Source organism: Balaenoptera physalus (genome assembly GCF_965194825.1).
Source record: "Balaenoptera physalus genome assembly, chromosome: 16".
Taxonomy (NCBI): Eukaryota; Metazoa; Chordata; class Mammalia; order Artiodactyla; family Balaenopteridae; genus Balaenoptera; species Balaenoptera physalus.
The window spans coordinates 72,690,452-72,714,870 of NC_138898.1; the positions used below are offsets into that span (position 1 = coordinate 72,690,452).

General features: G+C 46.1%; 1 protein-coding gene and 1 long non-coding RNA gene across 4 annotated transcripts in view; one reads left to right on the forward strand and one right to left on the reverse strand.

Moving 5' to 3' along the window:
• PRKCB (protein kinase C beta) overlaps positions 1-23,938 on the forward strand; it is a 315,654-nt gene extending 291,716 nt beyond the window's left edge. Inside the window, exons 17-18 of one of the 3 annotated variants that reach the window (XM_082431039.1) lie at positions 16,911-17,059; positions 17,178-17,329. In XM_082431039.1, the coding sequence (XP_082287165.1) occupies positions 16,911-17,059; positions 17,178-17,235 (207 nt within the window). In that variant the 3' untranslated portion in view covers positions 17,236-17,329. Of the gene's footprint in view, positions 1-16,910; positions 17,060-17,177 lie in introns of all 3 variants that reach the window. The other 2 variants (XM_082431040.1, XM_082431041.1) reach the window with 2 other exon arrangements.
• The window catches only part of LOC309645684, a 594,963-nt gene that overhangs the window by 361,774 nt on the left and 208,770 nt on the right, over positions 1-24,419 (reverse strand). The gene's annotated exons all lie outside the window — the stretch shown is intronic.

Here is a 24,419-nt window from a genome sequence, read left to right on the forward strand (position 1 = left end):
CTGGGGGGCAGAACAGTGTTGCGTCCTGCTGGCGCCAATCCCTGAGATAATGTCCATGTTCACACTTGGGGTTCGTGTGTACACCTGCTCCATGTGTACACCTGCATGTCATAGGCAGTATCATCACTTTCGTTATATCAAAAAAGATCAAAAAGCAATCTGGAAGAGAAGAGTGCATTCTCCATTCGGGAAACTGGGAACTTGGAGGTGGCACACATAACCCACTTGGGTTTTGTGGGGCTCTTCACGAGGCCTCAAAATGTGGACCGATCTCTCTTCACTTGGCCAGAGGAAAGATGCACATGCCCCCATCCCCACCGGCACTGAGCCACTGACATTTGAGGTTCATTCTTTACGTGTAGAGCAGTGGTTTTGCAAAGTGTGGTCCCCAGACCAGCAGTATCACCTGGGAACTTTAGGAATGAAATTCTCAGGCCATGCCTCAGACCTCCTGAATCAGAAACCCTGGGGGTGGGGCTCTCCGGGTGAATCTGATAAACACTCCAGGCTGGGAATCACTGCTGTGGAGTTCATGGTCAAAAGCTCAGGCAGGGAAGCTAGACAGAGGCCAAAGGAATGTGGCAAGGAGAGAAATCTGTTTAAGAGGAAGACACTGGTTCTCACACAGTCTGAGTGAGAGGTGGTACCTTCCAGGAACAGGTGGCTACAGAGGCCAGGCAGGTAATGTCAGTGAGGGAGGTGGGAGTGGTGGGGAGAGGGGCAGACAGGGGAGCTGGTGGCCCTCAAGGACTCTGCGGGTGTTCGTCTCCAGCGGACCAGTTGGAGGATCCTGTGGCTCATTACTAATTATTGTATTCTTTTTATATTATCCATGATAATAACAGCTACCGTCTCCTGAGAACCTTCTGTGAGCCGGGCACTGGGCGTGTAGGGGTGCAGGCTCTGCACTGCTCCATCCTCATTGGGATTTTCATATGAAATCTCACTACTTTTATAAATATGTCAGCAACAAAAGTTTTAAAAATGAAACACAAATCAGGTCAAATAAAACACACCCATGAACCCTATGTGGCTGTCAGTTTATAACCTCTCGGATAGTGATCACTCAAAGTCAGGTTGAAGTTTAGCCAGTTAGGACTGGTTACTGACAACCAGAGCCCATTTTGACTGGTTAAATACTTTGAATATTTAACCTGGCTCAGAGAAGGTGCTCAGGAAAAATTAGCTGTTCTTATCATTGATGATACAAAAAGATTACAATAGTTAGTGATGATCAACAGGATCCTTCAACTGTTCTATATTGGATATGGTTTCCAGCCAGCCAATGTCTTGAAATGCCTCATGCGGGTTTAACAATGACTTTCAAAGTACAGTGACTGGACTGGGCTATAGACTTCAAGATGTTCTACAACCAGCTCTAAGGGGAAGAGGCACTGCCCTTGATTTTCTTCGGGTGAATTAGAAATAAACATAATAATGAATACACCACCCACTCATCTGATTCAATCTGGGCATATGCCTTTCACACAACAGTTGCCAGCCTTAGAGCCCCTCCCCCCCGCCAAGGATTTCACATTTCCCCTTCCCCACACCTTCTGAAAGGCCCGTAGTGAGTGTGTGCAGAGTTCCATGTGCCTCGCAGGATATTAAAAGGCATGCATGTATCTGTCAGTGTTCCTGATTCATGCATGCTATTAAATAGAGTGCAGCAAGAGAAAGAAAAAACATGGAGCAATAACAGAGGATTATATTCAAACATCAGTGAAGGGTGCTATTATTGGACGTTCATTAAAATAATTTTAAATAGATTTTTAAAGTCGTTCTCTTTTATTGTGGCAAGAGCTCTTCGCAGAGTAGCATTGGAAACTACTGAAACACATTAGCCTGGTGTATTGTTTCGGGTACAAGAGTAATTTTTTTAACGTGCATCTGATCATGTCACTCTCTTGCTTAAAACCCCCCTGATGGCTGTCTGCCAGCCCCGGGATAATGTCTATTGCTCCTTAGCATATATGGCTTTTAGAACCTCCCCAGGTCCAGTCTCTGCTGCCTCCCCAGACTCCTTACTACAAGAACTGGCATTTCTGACTGTCGTTCAGTTCCTCAAACATGCAGTGCCTTCCCTTCCCTTCCTGGCTTTCCCCACGTGGAGCCAGCCACCTGGAAACCCCAAAGCCTTCCCGTGCTCCCTCCATCCCCCATCCTCCTGGTGCCTCCCTCCTTCCTCCTCATCAAATCGGTAGACCGTCACCCACGCAGGGAGGCTCTTGTCGATTCCTGAGTAGGGATCATCTGCTAGTGTCCCATCAACAAACTCATCACACTTTGTCGTAATGACTTGTTCAGTGTAAGGTCTGTCTTTTTGACGAGACTAAAAGATTGCGACTGTCTTTTTCAGGGTTGGATCCCAGTGCTTAGCATAAGGTTGAGCACATAACATGTGCTTAATCATTTTTACTGAATAAATGAGTGATTAAATGAAAGGCTGTCAAATAGGCTGCTGCAATCACTGGGCTGAGGAACATACTGGATTCTTTAGGGATATATATTAGAGCACAGGGTGTTTTTCTCATGTACAGCAGTGTGTCTCAAATAAATTGGTTGTTGTGTAAGCTACCCTTTTTATAAAGGGCTGTAATTTGGGCGCTGACTTGTATCTGTCATGGCATCGTTTGGTTGTGTGATGAAGGATCTGATGACGCAATGCATGAATTGTTGGACTTTGGATGCAGGGGGCTGTGACTTCCGCAGTCTGTCGTTGCCCAGCCAACGCTACCGGTGCCATGATGCAGCCTAGCGGAGCTTCTTAAGCTTTAATGTGCATACAGAGTCTCTTGGGCGTCTGATTAAACTGTGGATTCTGATCCAACCAGTCTGGGGTAGGGCCTCAGATGCTGCATTTCTACCATGATCCCAGGTGAGAGGATGCTGCTGGACCACGGTGTAGCAGGGGCTACACCATGGTTCTGTGGGGTCCCACCAGCCAGTGAGTTGACTGGTGGATCCTGCTGTAGTCAGTGTGCCGTGTGGCATGGTGAGGGCTGTGCTGAAGGGGTCTATATGTGTTAGTACAGAACGTGCTTGGAATGTGGCTTGGGACGCGTGGCAGGGTGCTGTAGGTCAGTGTGCGGCGGATGGGAGGTGCTGGTTTGTGGTGGAGGGGCGGAGTATGTGGCTGGGCGTGTGGTGGGTTGAGAAGCAGCGCGTTCTGGTTCTGTCCTCTAGTGGGGACGTTATGGGTCAACCATTCAGCAGGTGTTTATTGATGTTAGGTGCTGTTCTAGGCCCTGGAGACACAGCAATAAAAATAAAAATCTCTGTATATTCTAGAGGGAGTGGGCAAATAATGAACATAGAAATCCGTGACTATGTCAGAAGTTGCTAAGCATTATGGAAGGATGGGGATTGGGAGAGCAGGGTCACAGAGACGTCAGTTTTAAATAGGGTCGTTGGAAAGCCTCACTGAGAAAGTGACATTTCAGCAAAGATGGGAAGAAGGTGGGGGAGGGAGGGAGCCATGTGTATATCTGGGGGAGAGAGTGGTTTTGGCGGTAGTAACAGGTGCAAAGGCCCTGGGGCAGGAGCTGGCCTGGCACGTTCAGGGAAGAGCAGAGAGTCCAGGTGGCTGAGCTGAGCCGGCAAGGGAGAGAGTAAAAGGAGATGAGATCAGAGAGGCCGCGGGAGGGGCAGAGGGTACAGGCCATTGAGGATCTGCGGCTTTTACTCCAGCTAAGATGGGCAGAGCAGTATCTTGATCTGACTGTTATGGGGGGGGAGGGGTGAAATCAGGAGATGGGTTACGAGACTCTCGCGCTAATCCAGGTGGGAGGTGCTGTCTGATGATCAGCTTGGAATGTGGCTGTGCTGTCCTGGAGGGTGTGTTGAGGCCGCACCGCGGGTGAGCATGTCTTATGGGAGAATTTGTGGTATGTGGTGCTATAATGTCACAGTGCACGGTAGGCTAGCATAAGGTGTTTAAATCAAAACGCCTGATTGAGATTTCGATGGCGTTCGTATATCATTATGAATTGCCTCGGTGACGTCCAGTGGTGTCCATGACACCTAACGCAGGGCTCACCCTGAAAATGAGGTAGGGACACAGACCTTGGGCTCAAGGCTCCAGTTACCCCATGGAGGCAGCCCTTGGATCAACTCACCCAACGGGCAGCATAGATGCAGCAAATTGAAGAGTGAGAGAAAAGTAACAAGGCGACAAGGATGCCCTGTTTCATTACAGTCCACGGAGCCTGCAGTGCTAGGGTGTGTGTACAGAGGCCTGCCCACTAGTAAGCGTGGCTCTATTCTTGTCCTAAGACATGATCATCTGATCGTCATTTCACTCTGGGCAGGGGTTGAGTACAGTTGGACGGGACATAGTCATTAAGAAACATCTCTTTCCCTACATCCTTTCATCGAGGGCGGCCATCTGACACTGTCTAGACATAATGAGCGGGCTCACCCCTCCTTCCTTCCCTTCCAGCCTTGGTGTCAGGCTCACAGACTCCAGCCCCAACCATATGACAGGCTGATGCCAATCATTTCTGCTCTGGTTACCTATTCTCTGTTCTCATCACTTTACATAAAGCCCCATAGAATTTTGAGGCATCTGCACATCTGGAAAGTCTTGGAATCTTGCAAACTAAAAAAACAGAGCCCCTTCTCCCCATTCTACTTTATTCAGCCTTTCATTTAATATCCTTTCCAAAATACTGCGTAGGTTACTGGATCACATACCATTACTCGCATCCTCTGGGTGTCTAAATGCCGAACTGCTCACAGAACTTGGTTTCTTGGTAATTCTGTCATCTGAAAACATTGTTTATGTAGCTGAGGTCAAAAGCTTCAAGTACTGCTTTAATGAGCTGCAATTCTGTTCATGTGACAATTCTCCTCCAAACCCAATTGCCCTTTACACTGTATGAGTAAGTGTCTCTGTGTGTGTGTCTGAACGTGTGTTTGATGTGCTGACATTTCTGAATTGAAGCCACAAAGCATAACCTTTGTATGTTTGCTATTAAAACTCAAAATTCAAGGCTTAAGAAAGGGAGCTAACTTTTACTTAACATGATTTATTTAAGAATAGAATCTAGCTCCCCCAAAGTACCAAATGCTCAGAGGATAATATTTTTTTGAATATTGGGATTTAAAATACTTCTCATAAAACCTGTACTGTTCAAATACATGGAAAAAATATTGAGCTCTTGTCTGTGCCAGGCACTGTTTTAAGTGCCTTCCAGGCATTACCTCATTTAATTCTCACAACCCTATGAGGTAAGTGTCATTGTCACTGTGTTGCAGATGAGGGCATGAAACTTGGAAAGGTTAGGACATCTGCTCAAGGTCCAGCAGCTTGGAGGTGGCCAAGCCAGGACTTGAACCATGGATTTCACCTGCTCAGTATCTTGGAAAGATTTTTAGAAGCACCTGGAGCCCCTTTTAATAAGGTTTGTGATAGCACTGATGGGAGAGAACCATGATAACAGCATCTAATGGTGTCTGTTACATGATAGAAAAAGACTAAGTATTCTTACAGTTCAAATGAATTAAAATTTATTTTAAAATATTGCAACAAACATGTAGCGTATTCACACCTTTTACAATTCACTGGCAGGATTTTTAAAAGATGCAAATCTCACTTGTTCCTTAAGGCTTTGATTTCGAGGCTGGCAAAGACAGCAGACACTGAATAACCCCTGGAAGCAGGGCATGGCAGCATCTGAAATGAGGCACTCAAGGCAGGCTCGTTAAGAAGTAGACGTTTTCCCACCCAGTTCTGTTTGTTCTCGTGGTTATCCAGAGTGTGGAGTTTGCAGAGATCATAATCAAAATATTAGGCTACATCCATACACTAACAAATAGCCAAGGGTTGTTTAGGACATGTAGCCTGGAGTTTGTGTATCTGTTTATCTCCCTTTCCATCCATCCATGGAGAACCTACTTAAACTGTGGATTCAGCCAGGCTCCCTTTGAAAGATGGTTTAAATTGACAGGTTCCTGGGCCAAGTGAGGTTCCTAAATCATTTGCCAGGTGCGTGACTTTGAGCTGTCCCTTGGCAGAGGGGCCAATGGTTTGATTGAAATGGTAGGCGGGAAGGTCACATGCTGAGAGAGAGCATGAAACTGTTAGGATATGTCTGGCCGTAACCACTGAAATGTGACAGAGGTCAAGAATTGAAAGATACCTTAGAAGTGGAATTCAACCCCTCCATTCTATAGATGAGGAAGCAGAGGCCCAGAGATTTCCCCAAGTGACTTGCACAGGGAATATGACAGAACCAGGACAAGAAAACTCGCCCTCCATTTAATGCATGAAGGACTTTATTAGTAACACTGTTTACAACAGTAACAATAAAATGGGTCAGGCATGTTCTATGAAATTATTCAATTTTACTAGAAAGCAGAGCACTCTATCTAATTTATTGATCTCATGTCATCTGCACAACAATCCCAGGAAATAGATGGTATTATTAGCTCCCCCGTACAGGTAAGGAAACAGGCTCAGAGAGGTTAAGTAACTTGCCCGTGATCACACAGCCAATTTAATTTGAAGTCCTATTTCTTTCCCGTCGAAGCCCATACTCTTGCCTCCATGATGTTTCTTCTCTCATCTCCCAAACTCAGCTGCACAGATGTGGGATTTGAACTGCTCTTGGTCCAGTCCCATGTTTAAGTACTTTCCTGGGGGATGGGCTCCGTTGAATGAATGTCCAGAGAAATCTAGCTCCTTAGATTCTGCCGTCAACCCTGCCCAGGTTGTAATTCTTATCACAGTGCCCCAGAAAGCTGTTGACCAAAGGTTGGGAGAACTTCAGGAGATGAACACATGGATCCAGGGAGACTGGGTCAAGCAGCAGGAATGTGGACAGAGAGTCAACAGAGCCAGGATTCAAACACCAGCCTTGGGACTTCCCTGGCGGTCCAGTGGTTAGGACTCAGCACTTTCACTGCTGTGGCTCGGGTTTAATCCCTGGTCAGGGAACTAAGATCCCACAAACCATGCGGCATGGCCAAAAAACAAAACAAAACAAAAAAACCACCAGCCTTGCTATTCAGCAGCTGAGTAAAGATGAGCGTCCGCAATCGCAGGCTCTCCAATCTCAGCGGGGCTCTTAAGCCTGCCCCCTCAATCCCTCTCTGAGTCCCCTGGGCAAGTCCCCAAAGCTTCTGTTTTCTGAAGGTGCCCCTACTAAAGTTCCAGTCCCCTTGGTCTCAACTGATAGCCCCACCTCCTAAGTCGGGGGGAAATTGAGGCCCATCGGTGCCCATGGGTGGGTGGCTTTCCTGCTCCTGTATAGTCATCTTGACCTCTTTGACCTCTTTCCCTCTGTATGTCAGCAAACAGGTGCCTCCCCCCGCCCCCCGTGAAGACTTTCCCCTTCTGCTCTGAACCCCCCCTTCTCCCATGTCCTTTGCACGTCTGCTCTGGCCAGTCTGTGCCTACAGCTTCTCTCTATATTAATCAAAGCTCCTATGGTTGCAAATAGGAACCCAATTCAAACTGATGTAATGACTAAATTTTTTTCAAGTATTTAGCTGTGGCTGGATCCAGGGTCTCAACAATATCAAAAGCCATCCACTTCTCTGTCTCCCTGGGATTGCTTTCCTGTCTGTTGATTTCATTCTTCATTCCCTGAAGGCTTTCTGGGGCACATAGCTACTCCAGACTTACTACGTCCCATTATTTTCTCAATTTCTGCCGAAAAAAAAGAGCTTCCTTTTCCTAAACTTCCCAGCAGCCTGGAACTCAATCTTGTCGGAAGATATCGGGTCATATGGTCATCTCTAAAGCAATCACTGGGCCTGGGGGTCGGGGGGATGGAATGTTCTGATCGGCCAGGCCTGGGTCTGCCCCTGTCTAAAGTGGACATCTTGCAGAGGGGAAGGAGTGGGTCCTCCAAGAAAAATAAAGCCACTGTGCCTGCAAGCCCAGCAGATATCCACTCTGACTCAATTCTGATTCATTCTCCTCGACACAGAAACATGCTAAGTCTCTCGTCTTAAAAATCCCTTGCCTCAAACCTGGATCCCTCCATCCTACCACTAGGGCTACTGCCCTATCTTCTCATACAGACAAACTTTGGAAGGCGTTCTTGCTCTCTCCACTTCATTACCTTCCATTCTTTCTACAGTTCAGTGCAATCTGGCTTCTGCCGCCACCATTCTATTGAAATTTCTCTCCTTGAGTCAGCAATGACCTCAAAATTGTCTCCTCTCGTGGTGGACTTATCTTTCTTGACCTCATCAAATTGGGCACTTTGATCTTCCTTCCTTAAGAAAAAATCTGAAAAAGTAAAAACTTCCAGCAGCATCAAAAGCTATGCAGTGAAATTAAGTACCTCCCCATAGACCCCTAAGTAGGCTCCTTGGCTGTCCTTCCCAGAGCCACCCACTGCGACCGGCTTCCTTGGGTGACCTTCTGGAGACGCTGTGTGCAAGCACAGAAGTCCTCCGCATTACACACGAGGATGTTAGTGCTCGTGTTCAATTCCCATGCCTGGCTCTACTCCTCCCTTCCATCTTGGAGGTTGTTTTTTATTTTTTTTTAACTTTTAGATTGGAGTATAGTTGATTAACAATGCTGTGTTAGTTTCAGGTGTACAGCAAAGTGATTCATTTATACATATACACGTATCTATTCTTTTTCAAATTCTTCTCCCACTTAGGTTGTTACATAACATTGAGCAGAGTTCCCTGTGCTCTACAGCAGGTCCTCGTTAGTTATCCATTTTAAATGTAGCCGTGTGTACATGTCTATCCCAAACTCCCTGACTATCCCTCCCCGCCCCCCACCCCGCTGGTAACCGCAAGTTCCTTCTCCAAGTCTGTGAGTCTGTTTCTGTTTTGTAAATAAGCTCATTTGTATCATTGTTTTTAGATTCCGCATAAGTGATATCATTGTTTTTTCTCAGCACATCTAAATCTACTTCATTCTTTCAGTAGCTTCCTAGTTTCCTATATGTACGAGTATACCTGTAGGATAAGCTCAGAGTCTCTCCCTCCTTTTCAGGCCCCTCTTCTCCCTTGTTTTTATGGCACTGAGCTGACTGATTTTCCTTCTGTCTCCATAACCACTCCCGGCAGAGATACTGCATGAAGACTTCTGATGACAATTGAACTTGGAGGATCAAGACACGCCCGTGACCCAGAGAGGGAAGGAACAAAAGTGTATTTTTTGTTTATATACAAGTGCAGTTTCTTAAAAGCAATCACAAAATGCCCTCCAATTAGAGTATGAAAAACAGCAACTCAGAGGTGGTGTGTGAAACTGCTCGAAATGTCTTTCCAAGGGAGTGAGGCTTGGACGGGAGAGGGGAGGTGTCCCTTTTGTGCCTGGGCCCACGTTTTCCTCACTTCCTCTAACCAGGAGCCCTAGGGCCTGGCTTCACCTTTTGGCTTCCCACATATCCTGCCAGCCTTGGTGGGAAAGATTTCGTGTTTTAAGTGCCTATAACTTGTTAATGATAATATGCTCGTGATCTCAGAGAGACAGCAGTGAGCAGTCTTGAAGAGAGATCTCAGTTCCCTGCCCAGGAATCAGACCTGGGTAGCCTGGGTGAAAACCAGAAATCCTAGCCGCTAGTCCGCCAGGGGCTAGAGGCTAGAAGCAAAGTTGCCCTAGCTCTTGCCCTGTTTGAAAAATGAATTTCTCAAAGAGGCAAACACTCTAAGAACAGGTACAAAGTTTATTATCAGAGACACAGCATAACGTGGGAGAGCACACAGAAAAACAGCTTGTTTAGTTAAGACAGAAGAAGGCAGAAATACACACCCTGAGAGAAAGGGTGTGGGTGTCCTCCCTAATGAGGAGAAGTACGGTGAAGAGGTGGTTAAATCATTTATATAGGGCAGTTCTTCCGGGGCTTTGCTTACCTTTGGCCAATTATCTCACTTGTTTTCCACACCTGACCTGTCCTAGGGCCCTCCCCAATATGTGTGCACATGTTTTTTGCCAAGATGGATTCCAGCGCAGAGGCCTGTGGGAGGTTTGACAGCACCTATTACGGGGTGGCGTCCTCTCCTTTTTTGACCCCCGAGAAGCCTTCCTGTGTATGTGCAGTTGGGCAGCTGGGGAGGTGATAGATGTGGTTGTCTTATCTCTTTACTCTGGCAGAGCTCAGCCCCGGCCACCAGCTTTGTCCTTGGAATGTCTAGGGAAAACAAAGCTCCAGTTTACTCTGCTGGACAAACTCCAGCTGTCCAGCCCAGGGGCCCATCTACCTTCTACCTCACCAGGATAGGTTGGGTGGGGTGTGGCAGGGCCTGTAGGATCCCTCAGTTGCCAGGGTACAGCCACGCCCATCAGATTAGCTCATTGGGCAGGACTGGGTAAGTCAGCACTCAACAGCAGCTACCAGCTACAATGTCAGAGATTTTATGTGCATTTTGTCAAATCAGCCTCACCGCATCCTGCAAGATAGATCCATTTGACATAACAGAAAACCTGGCTTAGGGAATTTAGCTAACCTGCTTACAAATTATCTGGCTGGGGATTGATGGTGCTGAGATTGGTACCCAGGTCAGCTTTTAAGTCCATGCCACGTGATCGGATACAGTCTGTAAGGCAGTGAGATGTCCCTGATGCCCCGTGGTCTTTGGAATCAAGCCAAGCAGGCTCTGAATCGTGGTTCTCCTCCTTTACCTTGTATGGCCCTGACCAGATTGTTAACTTTTCACATTTTCTGTTAAGTGGAGATAATCCTTTTCCTGCCTATCTTACAAACTTGTGAGAATCAAAGCTATAAAAACATAAGTAAGTAAAAGGGTTAATTACTATTTGAGGGCAGTTTATTTGAAGCCAGCAACATAGGTTTAGGATAAATGGTGAAGAATAGATAAGAACAATATGATACTTTGTTGACATGGGAAAAAGTTGAGAGTATATTTCACATAGTGTTTTTAAAAGCAGGCTAAAGAATAAAGTGATGAGTCTACATTTTTTAGAGTAAAAACCATCCATCCGTCAATTCATCCAGCCATCCAGGACACAGACCAAAATGTTAACATAGTAAAGGTACTGGGGTGGTGGAATTACAAAGGGTTTTGTTGTTTCTTTTTCTTGGTGCTTGTGAACAAGTTATTTGTTTCTGCATAAATGGATCAGTTGTCAGATCTTGGATCCAATCCTAGCCAGTTACTTAAGCTCTAAATCTATTCCTCATTGTATAGCAGACTTCATAGAACTGTTGGATTAAATGAGATCATGCTTATAAAGCACTTATACAGTATCTGGCTAATAATAAGCACTTAATATATGCTACTATTCATCCCTTTGACAACATTGAGTGCCTACTCTGTACTGGGACCTGGAAATTCAGGGGTGGGCAAATCAGATGTGGCTTCAGCTCTCATAGAGCTTACAGTCTAGATGGGAATATAGACAATACAGATACGCAAAGAAATAAACATGTAATTGTAGATTGGGATATTCACGTATTTTACTTCCTGTGGAAGAAATGAACAGATTGCTCTGGGAGAGAATAACAACAGGAGGAGAAAGGGTGAATAACAGGAGGAGAAAGGGTGAATCTGCTTTACTTGGAGGTGATCCAGAGGATCACCTCGCCTGCTCTGAGGCGGTAGCATTTAACCTGAGATCTGGAAGAAAACAAAACATTGCGTGTTGTCTTTAAATGAAAATTTTCTTAAAAATGAAACTTGCTATCAAGCACAAAAGACCCCCTCTCTTGCCAGCTTCCTCCTTAATAGACACAGAGATCAAATATTCCTGATTGTAAGGGACCTTCATTATTAGGAAAGGAGGCTTTCATCTTTCCTTCTTTGCCAAAGTCCAGACCATGCAGAATATTGTCTGACTCTGCTCCAGAGAAACACCTTGGTCCACAGACAACTTTTAAAAATGATCAAATGCGTGTGCCTGGCATGGCTGGGCACTTCTCCCTGGGTGGGTCCCTCCTGCGTTCTCCTGCTGCAGAGAACCATAGGCGTGAAAAGGATCCCGAATTTCACTGAATTTGCACATTAAAAAAAGAGAGAGAGAGAGAGAGAGAGAGACTCCCTTGTCTTTTAGTCAGACCATATCGCTTGGGTATCTTTTCATTGTGACCTAGTCTCGGTTCGTTGTGACCTAGTCTCTGGTGTCTTGATGGAGGCTGGGCAGGAATCTCCCCTGTGCCATTGGCCTCATGTTATCAAACGTGATTAAGCAGTGACAAGTATGGGGTGGACCCTTATCCTCTTCTCCAGCATCTTGCTCTGTCCCTGACCTCTTTTCACCTCCATTTCTTCCCTGGGCTCTTTCTTTCCCTCCTCCAAAGAAGCAGTGTCTTTCTTTCTGGTCCCACTCAGCTTAGATGTCATCTCCTCGGAAAGTCTCCCTGGCCCTTCTCACGTTCCTCACCTCTGTACTCAATGACAGCACTTGTCAAGTGGCACCATGCCATGGCCTGTGTGTGCATCTGTCTCCTCTGCTAGACTATAATAAGCTCAATGATGGCAAGGACAGGGTCTGTCTTGTGTGTCATCATATTTTTGGTGCCCAGCACACCGATGGGCAGAAGATGCCCATTTAGATAACCTAAATATTAGCCTTTGTCATCATCCCCAAATACACACTAGGGCAGCCATTTGGGAGATCTTAGGGTTTTTAACTAAGATGAAGTACATTAAACAGCGCCAGGCAGATTTTGGCAATTTGGCTAAATATTCCCATTCCCTTTATTTCCATTTTCCCCCTTTCCTCCACTGTAATAGCTCCCTCATTTAAAATAGCTTTTGTAGTTTTTGTCCTTATTACACACAAAAATAATACTACTTGACTATGATTTAAATTTTTAAAAACACAATAAACGTAAAAGATAGAAAAACAATCTGTAACTCTCCCAATCTCTAGAAGCACATATATAATATGCCTGCAGATAGTACATACACATTTTTGTCTATAATTTATAGAATGGGAACATATCGTATACACTGTCATTAATTATGTATAACTGTTATTTAATATTCTTCTACATCTTACTTTAATTTTTAAAAGCATTTTGCATGGCAATACATAAAATAGATGGATCATTATTTATTTAACTCTTTTCCCTATTGGCCGAGAGTTGATTTAAAAATTTTTTTTTCCCTCTAACAATTCTTTGATGAACATCCTATATCTTGATGGGATAAACCCAGGGGTATAGACAGAGCAGGAGTCCAGGAAAAGCTCCTGGAGGAAGTGTCTGGAGACAGAGGAGGATGCGTAGACAGTGATGGGGAACACGGTGGGAGGCAAGTGTTCCTGGCAGAAGAGGCAGCCTGTGCTAAGGCTCGGAGGTGAGAGTGCATGAGGGTTCTAGGAACTGGGAGAATTTCAGGACAGCTGGCGGGTGTGCTGGGGGTGGGAGGAGTTGGGCTGCGGGACCGTGGGCAGCGAAGGGGCTGTTGACCAGGTGACCAGGGCCGAGTCCTAAACAGCCTGTAAGCCATGCTGAGGAGTGTGGCTTTGGGCAGTGGGGCGCCATAGCAGACTAGAGCAGGGAATGACATATCCAGGCTGGCGTCTCTGAAAGATCCCTGTGGTTGCTGTGACCGAGCCAACTCCACATTAGACAGCTAGACTTGGAGGTGTTATTAACACAATGAAACAGAAATTAGAAAGAAGAGAAGAAAAAGAAAAGAAGAGCTCACACGTGACGGCTCACAGATAAGCTTTTCAAACGGTCTTGGCTCTTAAATTCGGGGGCGCAAGGGAACAAGTCACAATCCTCACTCCCCTCTCCAACCCGGGAAGAGGTTCCCTGTGATTTTAAATAACCTACTTGGCTTTGGCCCCCATTCCTGTTCCAGGAGCCCCAGTGATGACAAGGGGGTTGGGTTTTCTTCTCGCCACGGAGTGAGGCTGAAGCATCCACCCAAGACAGCCAGAGAAGCAGGTGTGGTCCACGCTGCGCTTGCAATTAGATCCCAGCCGCTGAGCTGCCCATTCTCCAAGGACACAGCAGGCGCAGAGCTGATCAGGGCCGTGCCTCCCAAGGGCTGACGTCTCCATCTAGGGAGTGCTCCTGAAGCTAATGGGCAGTGACAGCTCCATTTGAAAAACACGGAAACACTTAGGGAGGCTGTGATCTGCCAGCCTCTGTAAGCTGCTTATTAGCAAGGAAATCACGCTCCCGCTGTATTGTGCCCCCTTGGTTAACCCCTGTTCCTGCATCTTCTCTCTGCTATCTCACTTAAAGATTTCATTGTTCTCCAGGCAGTGGGGGGAGTGATGGGAGAGGAGGCAGCGGAGGTGCCAGAAGCTGGTCCTCTGTCTCCCATCACAGCCTCTGGGGAGGCCCCGGCAAGGCAGCAGCCTTCTGGTGTGGATAGGAAATGGTTGGTTTTTAAAGAAAAATGGCCCCTGAAGACTCTCTGTGTCTCACCTAACAGGCCTCCTGCACTGGTTGGCTGAGGTCCCAACACCCGGAAATACCCGCCGGGCTGCCTCGTAACACGCTATCCCACTCCTGCATCCCTGCCACAAATACCTCTTTGTTTTTTCCAGCTCTATCCCTTCTGCTCCAGCCTCTTTTCCACAGCCCCATCCACCATCTCTCTCCTCTGGATGATCGCAACCATCTTCTACCCTCCCCGCTGCCTCTGCCATCAGTCTAGCACTGGTTCCTTTTCAGTCCCCACCCCGCAGCGAGGGGACTCCCGCCTGACCCTTGGCACCTCCACTGGACTCTCCAGTTTATCATGAATGAAACCAAGCGCTCGATGTCTTCCAACAAACACGCTTTACCCCTCGTGTCCCCCACTCACCAAGTCACTCAGACCACAAGTCCTCTCATACCCCACGTCCGATCCATCAGCAAATCATGTCAACTCTAAATTCAAAGTAGACCCCCCCCAATCAAATGCATCTTCCCATCTCCCCCACTGTCATCTTCCTCCAGGCCACCATCATCTCTTGCCTGGATTATGCAACAGCCTCCTGACTGGTCTCACTTTTTCCACCTTTTCCCCTTGTCCACCCATCGGTCTATTTTGGACACAGCCCCAGTGATGCTGCTTAAATATAAGTCCGAATTGTCCCCAGGGCACAAGAAAGGAAACTGAGACTTGAAGGGACTTGGCTGGAGTTGCACAACTAGCGGTCAGTGATGGCAGGATTCGAACCCATGTCTGCAGGTGCATGGGCTTCCTTCTATCCCAGTGGGAAGGGAACAGGAGCCGAGGCCCTCTGAGAACTCGGTCTCCTGCACACATATCCAGTACCTCTGCTTCCCTTGATCGTAAGCTTGAAAGAGGAGCTTGTACTGCTTGGCTTTTCAACTTATCTTCCCTCTTCCAAGGACTGAAGTTCAGCAGCAGCCCTGCATTTTCTCATCAGTCTCCTCCCAATTACCAAATGCCATGGCCCACTTTCAATAACTTTCCTGGTTGACCTCTTGGAGATATTTCAGCTGTAACAATGCCCTCTCCTTGGATTCCTCTCCATCCTCAGCTTGTCTGCTGCAGCTCTCTCCTGATTCTCTTCTTACCGCTTTAAGTGTTAGGGGCAATATTCCCTTTGGCAAATGACAATCGAATACCTACCTCACAGGGTGGTTATGTGAATTAAAAAGCTAATGTATGCAACACACTTAGCAAATGTCAGTTGTCTAGAAAGTGCTCAGTGGTTTTAATTACTATTGTTATTATCTTTTTTTCTACCCTCCATAGTCTGTCCTTTAAAAAAACTTTTTCAAGACCTCTCTCCTGAGCTCCAGAACCCATACTTCTGACTCCCTCAGATCATCCCCGAGAATCTCAGTGGCCCCTCAAAGTCATCATGTCCAAAACGGAAATAGTCATCTTTCTGAATTCTCACGCATTCTTTGTCTTGGTGACTGATATAAGCGTGTTCTCTGTCATTCAAACCAGAGACCTCATGATCCCCATCCTTGGCTTCTCCCCCCTGCCCCTGACCCCTACCCCACTCCATGCGGTCAGTCACCAGCCCATTCTTGCAACATGGCGCTGGGAGCTTGGGCTCTGACATCAGACAGACCTGGCTCACGGCGGCAGCTCTCCTGTTCATTAGCAGCGGGACCCTGAACAAATTACATCACCTCCTTGGCCTCAGTCTCCTCATCTGTACAATAGGGATGACAATAATACCCACTTCATAGGATCATTGGGAGGATGAAATAAGATAATACAAGGAAAGAGCATTCCAGGGTGCCCGGAACATAGCAAATGCATAATAAATATTAACTGTCATAATTATTATTATTACTACTGCTGCTACTATGCTATTAGGCTGTGGTTGCCTCCTTTAGATGCTGAAACAGAGATTTCATGTAAATGGGTTTGCTGGTGAAGAATAAAGAAGGCCAGATATACTGACTCATCCCTTCTCGTTAGATGAGAACTGGCGTGTGCATGTTCGTGCACTCACGCATGAGTGTACACATGTACATACACACACATACGTTATCACTCTGCCTCAGACCAGGACCTTTTCATAGAGAAGGACAGCAGGATGAGTGAGAAATGGCGATGGTTTTCCCTCTAGAGCTGGATTGCCTCACCAAAGCACTGGGTTGGGTTTCATCCCACACCCTTTGTTTGCACCTGGAGGGAGAATGGCTGAGTTTACCTCCTGGCACCTTGTAATTAAGGGTCGGTGACTTGTCTCGCCTGGTGGTTGCCCAGCCATTGCAGGCACCAAACCCAGGTCTTGAGCTCTTTCTCCATAGACTGGAGTTTGTAACAAACTCCTGTATCTGTGGAGCTGGAAAACATCTCCAGAGATGACTGAGAGCCAGAGGACAGTGCTTTGAGGGACCTGCTGCTTAGTATTGGGATCTCTAAGGTGATGTATAAATGTGTCATTACTTTGCATCTTCTGCCCAAGAAATATCTCAGGCACCTTAATCACATCTCCTTCAAAATGAGCTTGGCTGACTCCTTGGGGTGGGGTCGGGAGAACATGCCACATGCCACCAGCCCCACCATCCCATGCCTTTGCCATCCAGCTCCTGACTGCCCAGAAGGATACAAGAGGCAGCTCACGAGCTACAGGAACTGAAGGTCGGGAGCCCAACGTCATGTGCCAATCAACGGTCGTGAAAATTTTGCATTTTATGTTGCTCTCATTTCTGATCATCAAAACAACCTCTCTGAGGTAGTGAAAGGGAAGGGTTTGGAGAAAACCTCACCCAGTTTTATTTCGTTCTGTTTTGTTTTGGTTGTTTTTTTTTTTTTTCCCACCCACCACAAATTCTTCTCTTCCCCTCTCATAGTGTGGGCGAAATGCTGAAAACTTCGACCGATTTTTCACCCGCCATCCACCAGTCCTAACACCTCCTGACCAGGAAGTCATCAGGAATATTGACCAATCAGAATTCGAAGGATTTTCCTTTGTTAACTCTGAATTTTTAAAACCTGAAGTCAAGAGCTAAGTAGATGTGTAGATTTCCGTCCTGCATTTCTGTCGTTCAAGCTCAACGGCTATTGTGGTGACATTTTTTTTTTTTTTTAATTGCAAAGTTGCATCCATGTTTTATTTGCTGATGAAACTAGAGTGACCATGTTTCAGGACCCAAATGTCCTCAGGTAGTTTGGAGCATCTCTGTGAGATGGGATTATGCAGATGGCATGTTGAAAATGTGGCTGCATAATTAGCACATTATCAAAGTCCTTTTAGCACTTATTTTCCCCAGCATGTCAGTGAAGTAGGTCCAGTGGGGACAGAACATGCCTGCTTTCTTCCCTTTTTTTCCTGCGCTGCCATTTTCACACATTTTCCAATCCCAACCATCCAATCTAGATTTTTCCTGCCAAACAAGTGGATAATTGGATGCTAGCAGTATTCTTCCACTTCTGGACTTGGAGCTTGGCTTGTATCCAAGTAGGTGGTTGCTTTGACTTAGAGGGAGTTTCCTCCATTCTGCCTGGTTTGGAGGCACTGGGAGCTTTGAACAGAACATGCTAAAAATAAAATTTTATTTGTTATTTTTTAAAACTCAAAGTTCAGAAGATTATCTAAGCCCTTTTAAAACTCCAAGAGTGTGCTTTGAGACAGTTTCAATCTAAGGGCACCTCAAGGAGTCATAAGCCAACCAGCTTGGGCGCTACCTCAACGCTGTAAGCTCTGATTCCCTGTGTCCCCAGTCACCTTCATCCCCAAACTACTTGAAAAGGGCATTTGGACCCACTCCCTGAAAAGACATGGTCACTTTAGCAAGGTCCTGAAGGGCCATGGTTTTACATTACATTTCAAAGTTTATTTGCTTTGGGGTTTTATTTCTGTTGTTGTTCAAATGCAAAAAAAAAAAAAATTACTCTTGTTACACATGCTTTGAAATACGTGTCCAAATGTTATTAACCACAATGACCTGCTTTGATTTACCAAGAAGACGGCCCTGGAGCCTGGCAGACCCGTGCCTGCGTGGATGGGATTTGTCTAGGTTTGTTGTTGGCTTTGGAAAGCTAATTAAGTGCTCTGAGAAAGACCATTTCTTGAAAGCATAGACAGTCGTATTCCTCACTTTGATGTTGTTTTGCAAGATGTTTGCGGAAATGTTCGTATCTGGATGTCTGTTATGTGCCATTTTTCTTCTAGCATCGAGATACAATAAAAAAAAAAAAGAAAGCAAGAAAGAAGAAATACTATTTCAAGGAAAATGGCTCTCTTTGAAAAACATGGAACCAAACTACAAAATGGGGCCTCCTGAGGCTTCACGACAGAAAAAAACTAAACCCAGAACTTAATCTTGGCCCCAGTGTTTAGCCGGTCAGAGAGGCTGGGACTGTGGACCATTCAGGGACTCCTGGGGGCCTGTGATGGGGTGGGGTGAGCTGGCGAGGGGGGCCTCCAGCAATATCAGAGCTCAAGGCCCACATTCCCACCAGAGGCAAGTTTAGGGTCCAGCTAGGAGCCGGGCTGGGGCTCTTGATTTTCTTGTCAAAATTGCTACTCTTCCCAGCTCACACTCAACCTTTCTAGCAAGTAGCTTTATGAGCCCCCAGAAGCCCAAGGAAACCCCTTGGGTGGAAGAAATCCCATTTCCGTCTGAGCAGACGAGGACAGCGGGTGGTCCTCCATCCCTGCCTCCTGTCCCCTGCTGTCCTCAGGCAGCCCTAAAGACAACTCTTGTCACAAGGCCAGTGATTTCTGGAAGTGCCAGGGCTTCTAAGAGACCATCAAGGGAACTTTAAAAACTTGACAAATGTCCCTGAAGTGAGACTTCTCATCTTTTAAAAAACCATGATTTGATCTCCACTTCGGCAAAGCCCCCTGCTGTTCACTGCTTTCTGCCCGCTCTCGTCTCCCTGCTGCGGGCTTTGGGACCAGCCCTGCTGCCGCCGTGGTGGTAGCAATCTAGACGTCAGGGAAAGCATACATGAAGTCCTGGCTGACAAGCTCAGGTGGCGAGAGAAGGAGGGAAATCGGGGCAGAACCTCCTCATTTTATTGTTGGGAAACCAGCATCTGGAGGGAGGAAGTGACTTGCCCAATGTCAGCCAGCTGGGCTGTAAACCCAGTTTCCTGCTTCTCGGTGCAGGCCTCTTTCTGCTCTGTGACTACCATCTCTGAGCTGTGCCCACCAACAGACAAGTTATATGAGGTCCTTCACCTGGCTGTTGGGTCACCAGGCCTTTTCTTGGATATGCTCTCAGGAAGATTAAAAACGATGGAGAAACATTGGCCCATCAATAAAAGATTACAGACAACTTTAGAGAACAATGTAGGATGGATGGATGGATAGATAGAACTAGGTAGATAGAGATAAATAGAAAGAATATACTCTGTGTGTGTGTGTATACACACACACACACACACACACACACACACACACACACACTGCACTCTACATTTTCCAAATTGCTGCCATTATTTTTCAAAAGTTTAATAGTTTGCAGAAATAGGTACTTGAGCCAAAGTCTCTGTTCCCCTAACACACCGAGCTGAGGGTTGGTCAGGGAAGCCTTCTGTGAAAGAGAGGGATCATTAGTCAGAATTCCTGCAGTTGCCTTTTCTATCAACATTTCAAGTGCAGAGGAGACTGAGAAACAGAGCTTTCAACATGTATAATCCCAGGGGAATACTTTGCAAAGGTATCCAAGAAGGAAGATTTTGAATTTATTTTTGCGATCGTCCATGTATTCCACCCTCCATTCATTCACCCAACCAGCATTTATTGAGCACCGGCTCTGTGCCAGGCTCTATTCTGGGTGCCAGGAGCATGGTGGGGAACCATGAAGATGCAATCCAAGAAGGCAGTCATTAAACAAGTAATTAAAAGCATGATGTAATCTAGAGATAACTAGTCTCTGGGTTAATCAGGGAAGGCTTCTTTTAAGAAAGAAGAAGTCATCAAAAGTCTGTGGGGCTCTGCTTTCTCTCTGGAGATCACATTTGAGGCTAAAGGAGGAGATGCAGCAGTGCCCTCTTGACCCAGATTTGTGGGACAATCATATAGTGCAATGGTGGGGAAAGAGAGGCAAGAGGGTACCTGGGGTGAGTTTCCTTCCAGAAGGCCGAAGGCACAGTCTCCATACTTGAACAGCTCACAGAATCACCAAGATTTGAGCAGAGATACCTGTATGGGGATGCTTGTATGGAGAGAGGGAACTGGTTTCAGAGCTCGGTTCCGAGTCCTGAGTCTCACCTTTGGGGTTCATCACTCAGATTCCTGCAGGCATTACCTTTTCTGGCCCTCAGGGAGACACTGCCCCTGGCTCAACACCACCTGGTTCTTCTAGATGAGACAGGCTGATATTTTCCAAAAGAACTTAAATTAGAGGAGAAGTTTTTAAAAAGAAACTAAATAAAATCATCCAAAGGAACCGAAACACAGTCCAGGGCAGCCATGGGTCGTTGTCTACCAGGATCTTAGAATCCCTCTTTTCATTTCTTGGACTTCTCACTAACCAGCTTCTCTTCTAAGAAAGCACAGGGCCATGGTCACAGTGACCTTCTTGGGGAATTAATAGGAGGCCAGTGGAATCAGTAACCCTCCTTGGAGGAGTGAAACTATTCTCATGTGGCTTCAGATACTATCAACCCAGAAAGGAATTGTCCCAACAGAGAGGCCCATTCTTTCCCAACTGCTAGGGTAAAATTCAGGGGTCTTTTCTATGAAGATCTGCCCATAATGGCCAGTCCTATTGAGACCATGTGAACGATGGAAGCATGAGTCATCACCAGAACAACACATGGGGAAGGGCCTTCAATATTGGGGCTGGTGGGAAGGGAACCTCTTCTGGATGCCCACAGGCAGGGAAGGCCACGGCGGGGAACCTGAAAGGAGGCAGCTACCTGCTTCTAGCCCCAGATGTACCCAGGGCCCACACCCAGCCCTGGAGCTCTCAGATCTCGAAGGGACTTAACACAGTTCTGTCCATATTGGGGCTCACAATGGACAGGGGCCCGTGTGAGAGACCCGTAGGATCAATAGGAACAAATTCCATTGTTTTGCTGTAGAGTATGATCTCTAGCCCTGGGGGCAACTGTAAGTTGGAGAAAGCAAAGAGGCTCATCTTTCATAAAGTCTTCATTCATTGACTCATTCATTCAACAAATAATTGTGGAAGGCCTGCCATGTGCCAAGTCTTGGCACTGGAAGTATACAAACAAAGACCTTGCCCTCCTGGAAAGAGGCAATAAATAATCATGACAGTTCCTGACAGCAGCAAGTGCAATGAAGACAATTAAAAAGATGCTAAAGAAAAAAAAAAAAAAAAAGATGCTGAAGTATGACTTGTGGGGTCCAGAGAGGGATGCACAGGCAATATTAAAGGAAAAGGTGGTGTGGAATTCAAGCTTTTCTCTGAACACAGCAAATAACGCATTCAGTGCCTGGGACAACACAGGACAGGCTGACAGCAGGCAGGACAGGACAAAGCAGAATAGGTGGGGGGTGGTAAGAGACGGTCCACTGTCCAGAAATCAGCTCCACCGGCATCTCAGCCCACTCCCCTCTGGCCACACTTACTAAAGTGCATTCTTCACGTCCCCCTCACCCCTACACCCCTACACATACATCAGAAGAGTAATTGGGGCACTTCTTAGGGACATTTTACCTGTCTCAGGGGAGCAGCCAAAAAGAAGGCATTCTTGCGAGAAGTATTTTGCAAAGGGAAATGAATCCAGTAATGAGAAATCCTTGTCAGTCAGTACCCTTTAGGGGTTAAACCTAAAGCATGGATGGCCATTGACCAAATTCTAGCAAATCAGTCAATCCTCACTGACCTTCCCCTCTACAATCTGACACCACTCTGGCTTCAGCCAGGTAACCTGCCCGGTACCTGTGAAACCCATACGTTATCCTTGGTTGTCCTGCAATAAACCAGCCATCAAGCTTTCCCCCAAGTCAGAGAGGCTGAGATGAAGCATAATTAGGAGCGATGTGGTTGGGAAAAATCACTACCCCACTGTGCAATCTTGGGCAAGTCACTTTACTTTCCTGTGCTTCAGTTTTCTCATATGTCAAAGCACCAGGGGCGAGGACCTCTACTTGCCCCTAGGTGGGGGCTAAGGATGGGAAGAGCATAGGCTGATAAGGACCCTGAAGAGGTGAGAGCATCATCCAGATGTGAGATCTTGTTATGAGCCCACGCTCTGACATTCCCTGGTGAAACTTGCCCCAAACTGCAGTTAGCAAACTGGGATTGATGCCCACCTCCCCCCCCAAAAAAAGAAAATGCCAGACTAACTAGGAGAATAGAATGTTTTAAAGCTGCCCTTCCAGACTAGGAGTTTGTTGACTAGATACATTGCTGTAAACATCCTTGGAAGAAACTCTGGCTGTTGAAGACCCAAATTCTAGTCTGTGGGTGGATTTCTGAGCATCCCTTCAAAGCCTAGATTGCACCAGGGAATGTGGGGTGGATAGTGATCTGTTCCTTTCATTGAGCAGTGATCTGATGTCCCCATTTTGCCACTCTGCCTTCTGGGGAGCTGAGTGGTCGTGTGGCTCTGCTCCTCTTTAAAGAAAGAAGCCTCCTAGCCACAGGGGGCGCTCTTGGATCGTTTCCTCCTGGACTCTCTACTAGCATGACTAATTCTATGACATCACACCTGATCAGAGGTAGTTTCCAACTCAATTCATCTCAAAGCCAAGGAAAACAAAACACACACACACACCTCACTTTCTGGCAATCCTTAAAGAAAGTCAAGGTCTCATTTCCTTTCTTAGAAAATTTCCACCAAGTTTTCTCTCCTGAAGCCAACACACAATGTGAAATGAAAGCTAGGGGATAGTATTGCAATGCAGCTGCTAAACCCTGTCAGCACAGGTCTCCTCCCGACTCTGCCCATGAGACGCCATCAGCTTCCCAATAACTGGCACGTCTTGGTCACGTTTCCTTCTTCTTATGCTGTGTTAATGTGTTTGCTTTCCATTTGGCAGAGAGACAAGCGAGACGCCTCCAATTTCGACAAAGAGTTCACCAGACAGCCTGTGGAACTCACGCCTACTGATAAACTCTTCATCATGAACTTGGACCAAAATGAATTTGCTGGCTTCTCCTATACTAACCCAGAGTTTGTCATTAATGTGTAGGTGAATGCAAACTCCATTGTAAGCCTGGAGTATAAGACTTCAGGGCAGGTGTATGTATCTATTCTAGTCTTCCAGGATTCATGGTGCATATGCTGGCATTCCACACATGGAGAGCTTGTCCTAGAGGGCTTTTCTTTGTATGTGTAGCTTGCTAGTTTGTTTTCTACATCTGAAAATGTTTAGTTTAGAGTAAGCGCTTTATCCCATTATAGAGGTACAATTTTCCAAACTTCCAGAAACTCATCAAATGAACAGACGATATCAGAACTACTGTGTCTGATACCAAAATGCTTCAGCATTTGTAATTTTTAAAGTCAGAAGCTAATGTTCCTGGTAAAAGTTTTTACAGTTATTCTATAATATCCCCTTGAATGCTAAGCATGACTGGTATTTTTAAATTGTGAGTAAGCTTTGCAGTTACTGTGAACTATTGTCTCTTGGAGGAAATTTTTTGTTTAAGAATTGATATGATTAAACTGAGTTAATATATGCAAACTCTCGTTTACATGTCTGCTTTTAAATAGAGTCTGGCGCAGAGGTTACAAACTGGAGAGACATAGGCTGATGCGTAGATGAACTTCGTTTCACTTGCACAGAATTTCATTTAATTGAAATCATTGTCAACATTAAAAAATGGAATTTTTATGTAAATTTCTAGACTTTCAGATTCACTTGAAAAAGAATCAGAAGACTGGCAGCATTGGGCCTACATTTCCATGTGGAAATAATTCAACAGAACTGAAAAATGGCTATCTCCTTTAAAAGCAGTGCATCCTCTTATTTTGCCACAGTCTCCACCACCCCCTATTGTACTATGCTCTCATCCACTTCTCTGGATGCTCTAGCCATTTGAGGTTGAGACCTCTGCCATTTGCAAGTCACAGGCTTAATGACCCTCATATTTTCCTGTGCCCGTAATCAGGGTATCTGCTCAGTCATCCAGTTGAGTAGTTTGTGTGTATTAAATCCTCATGCA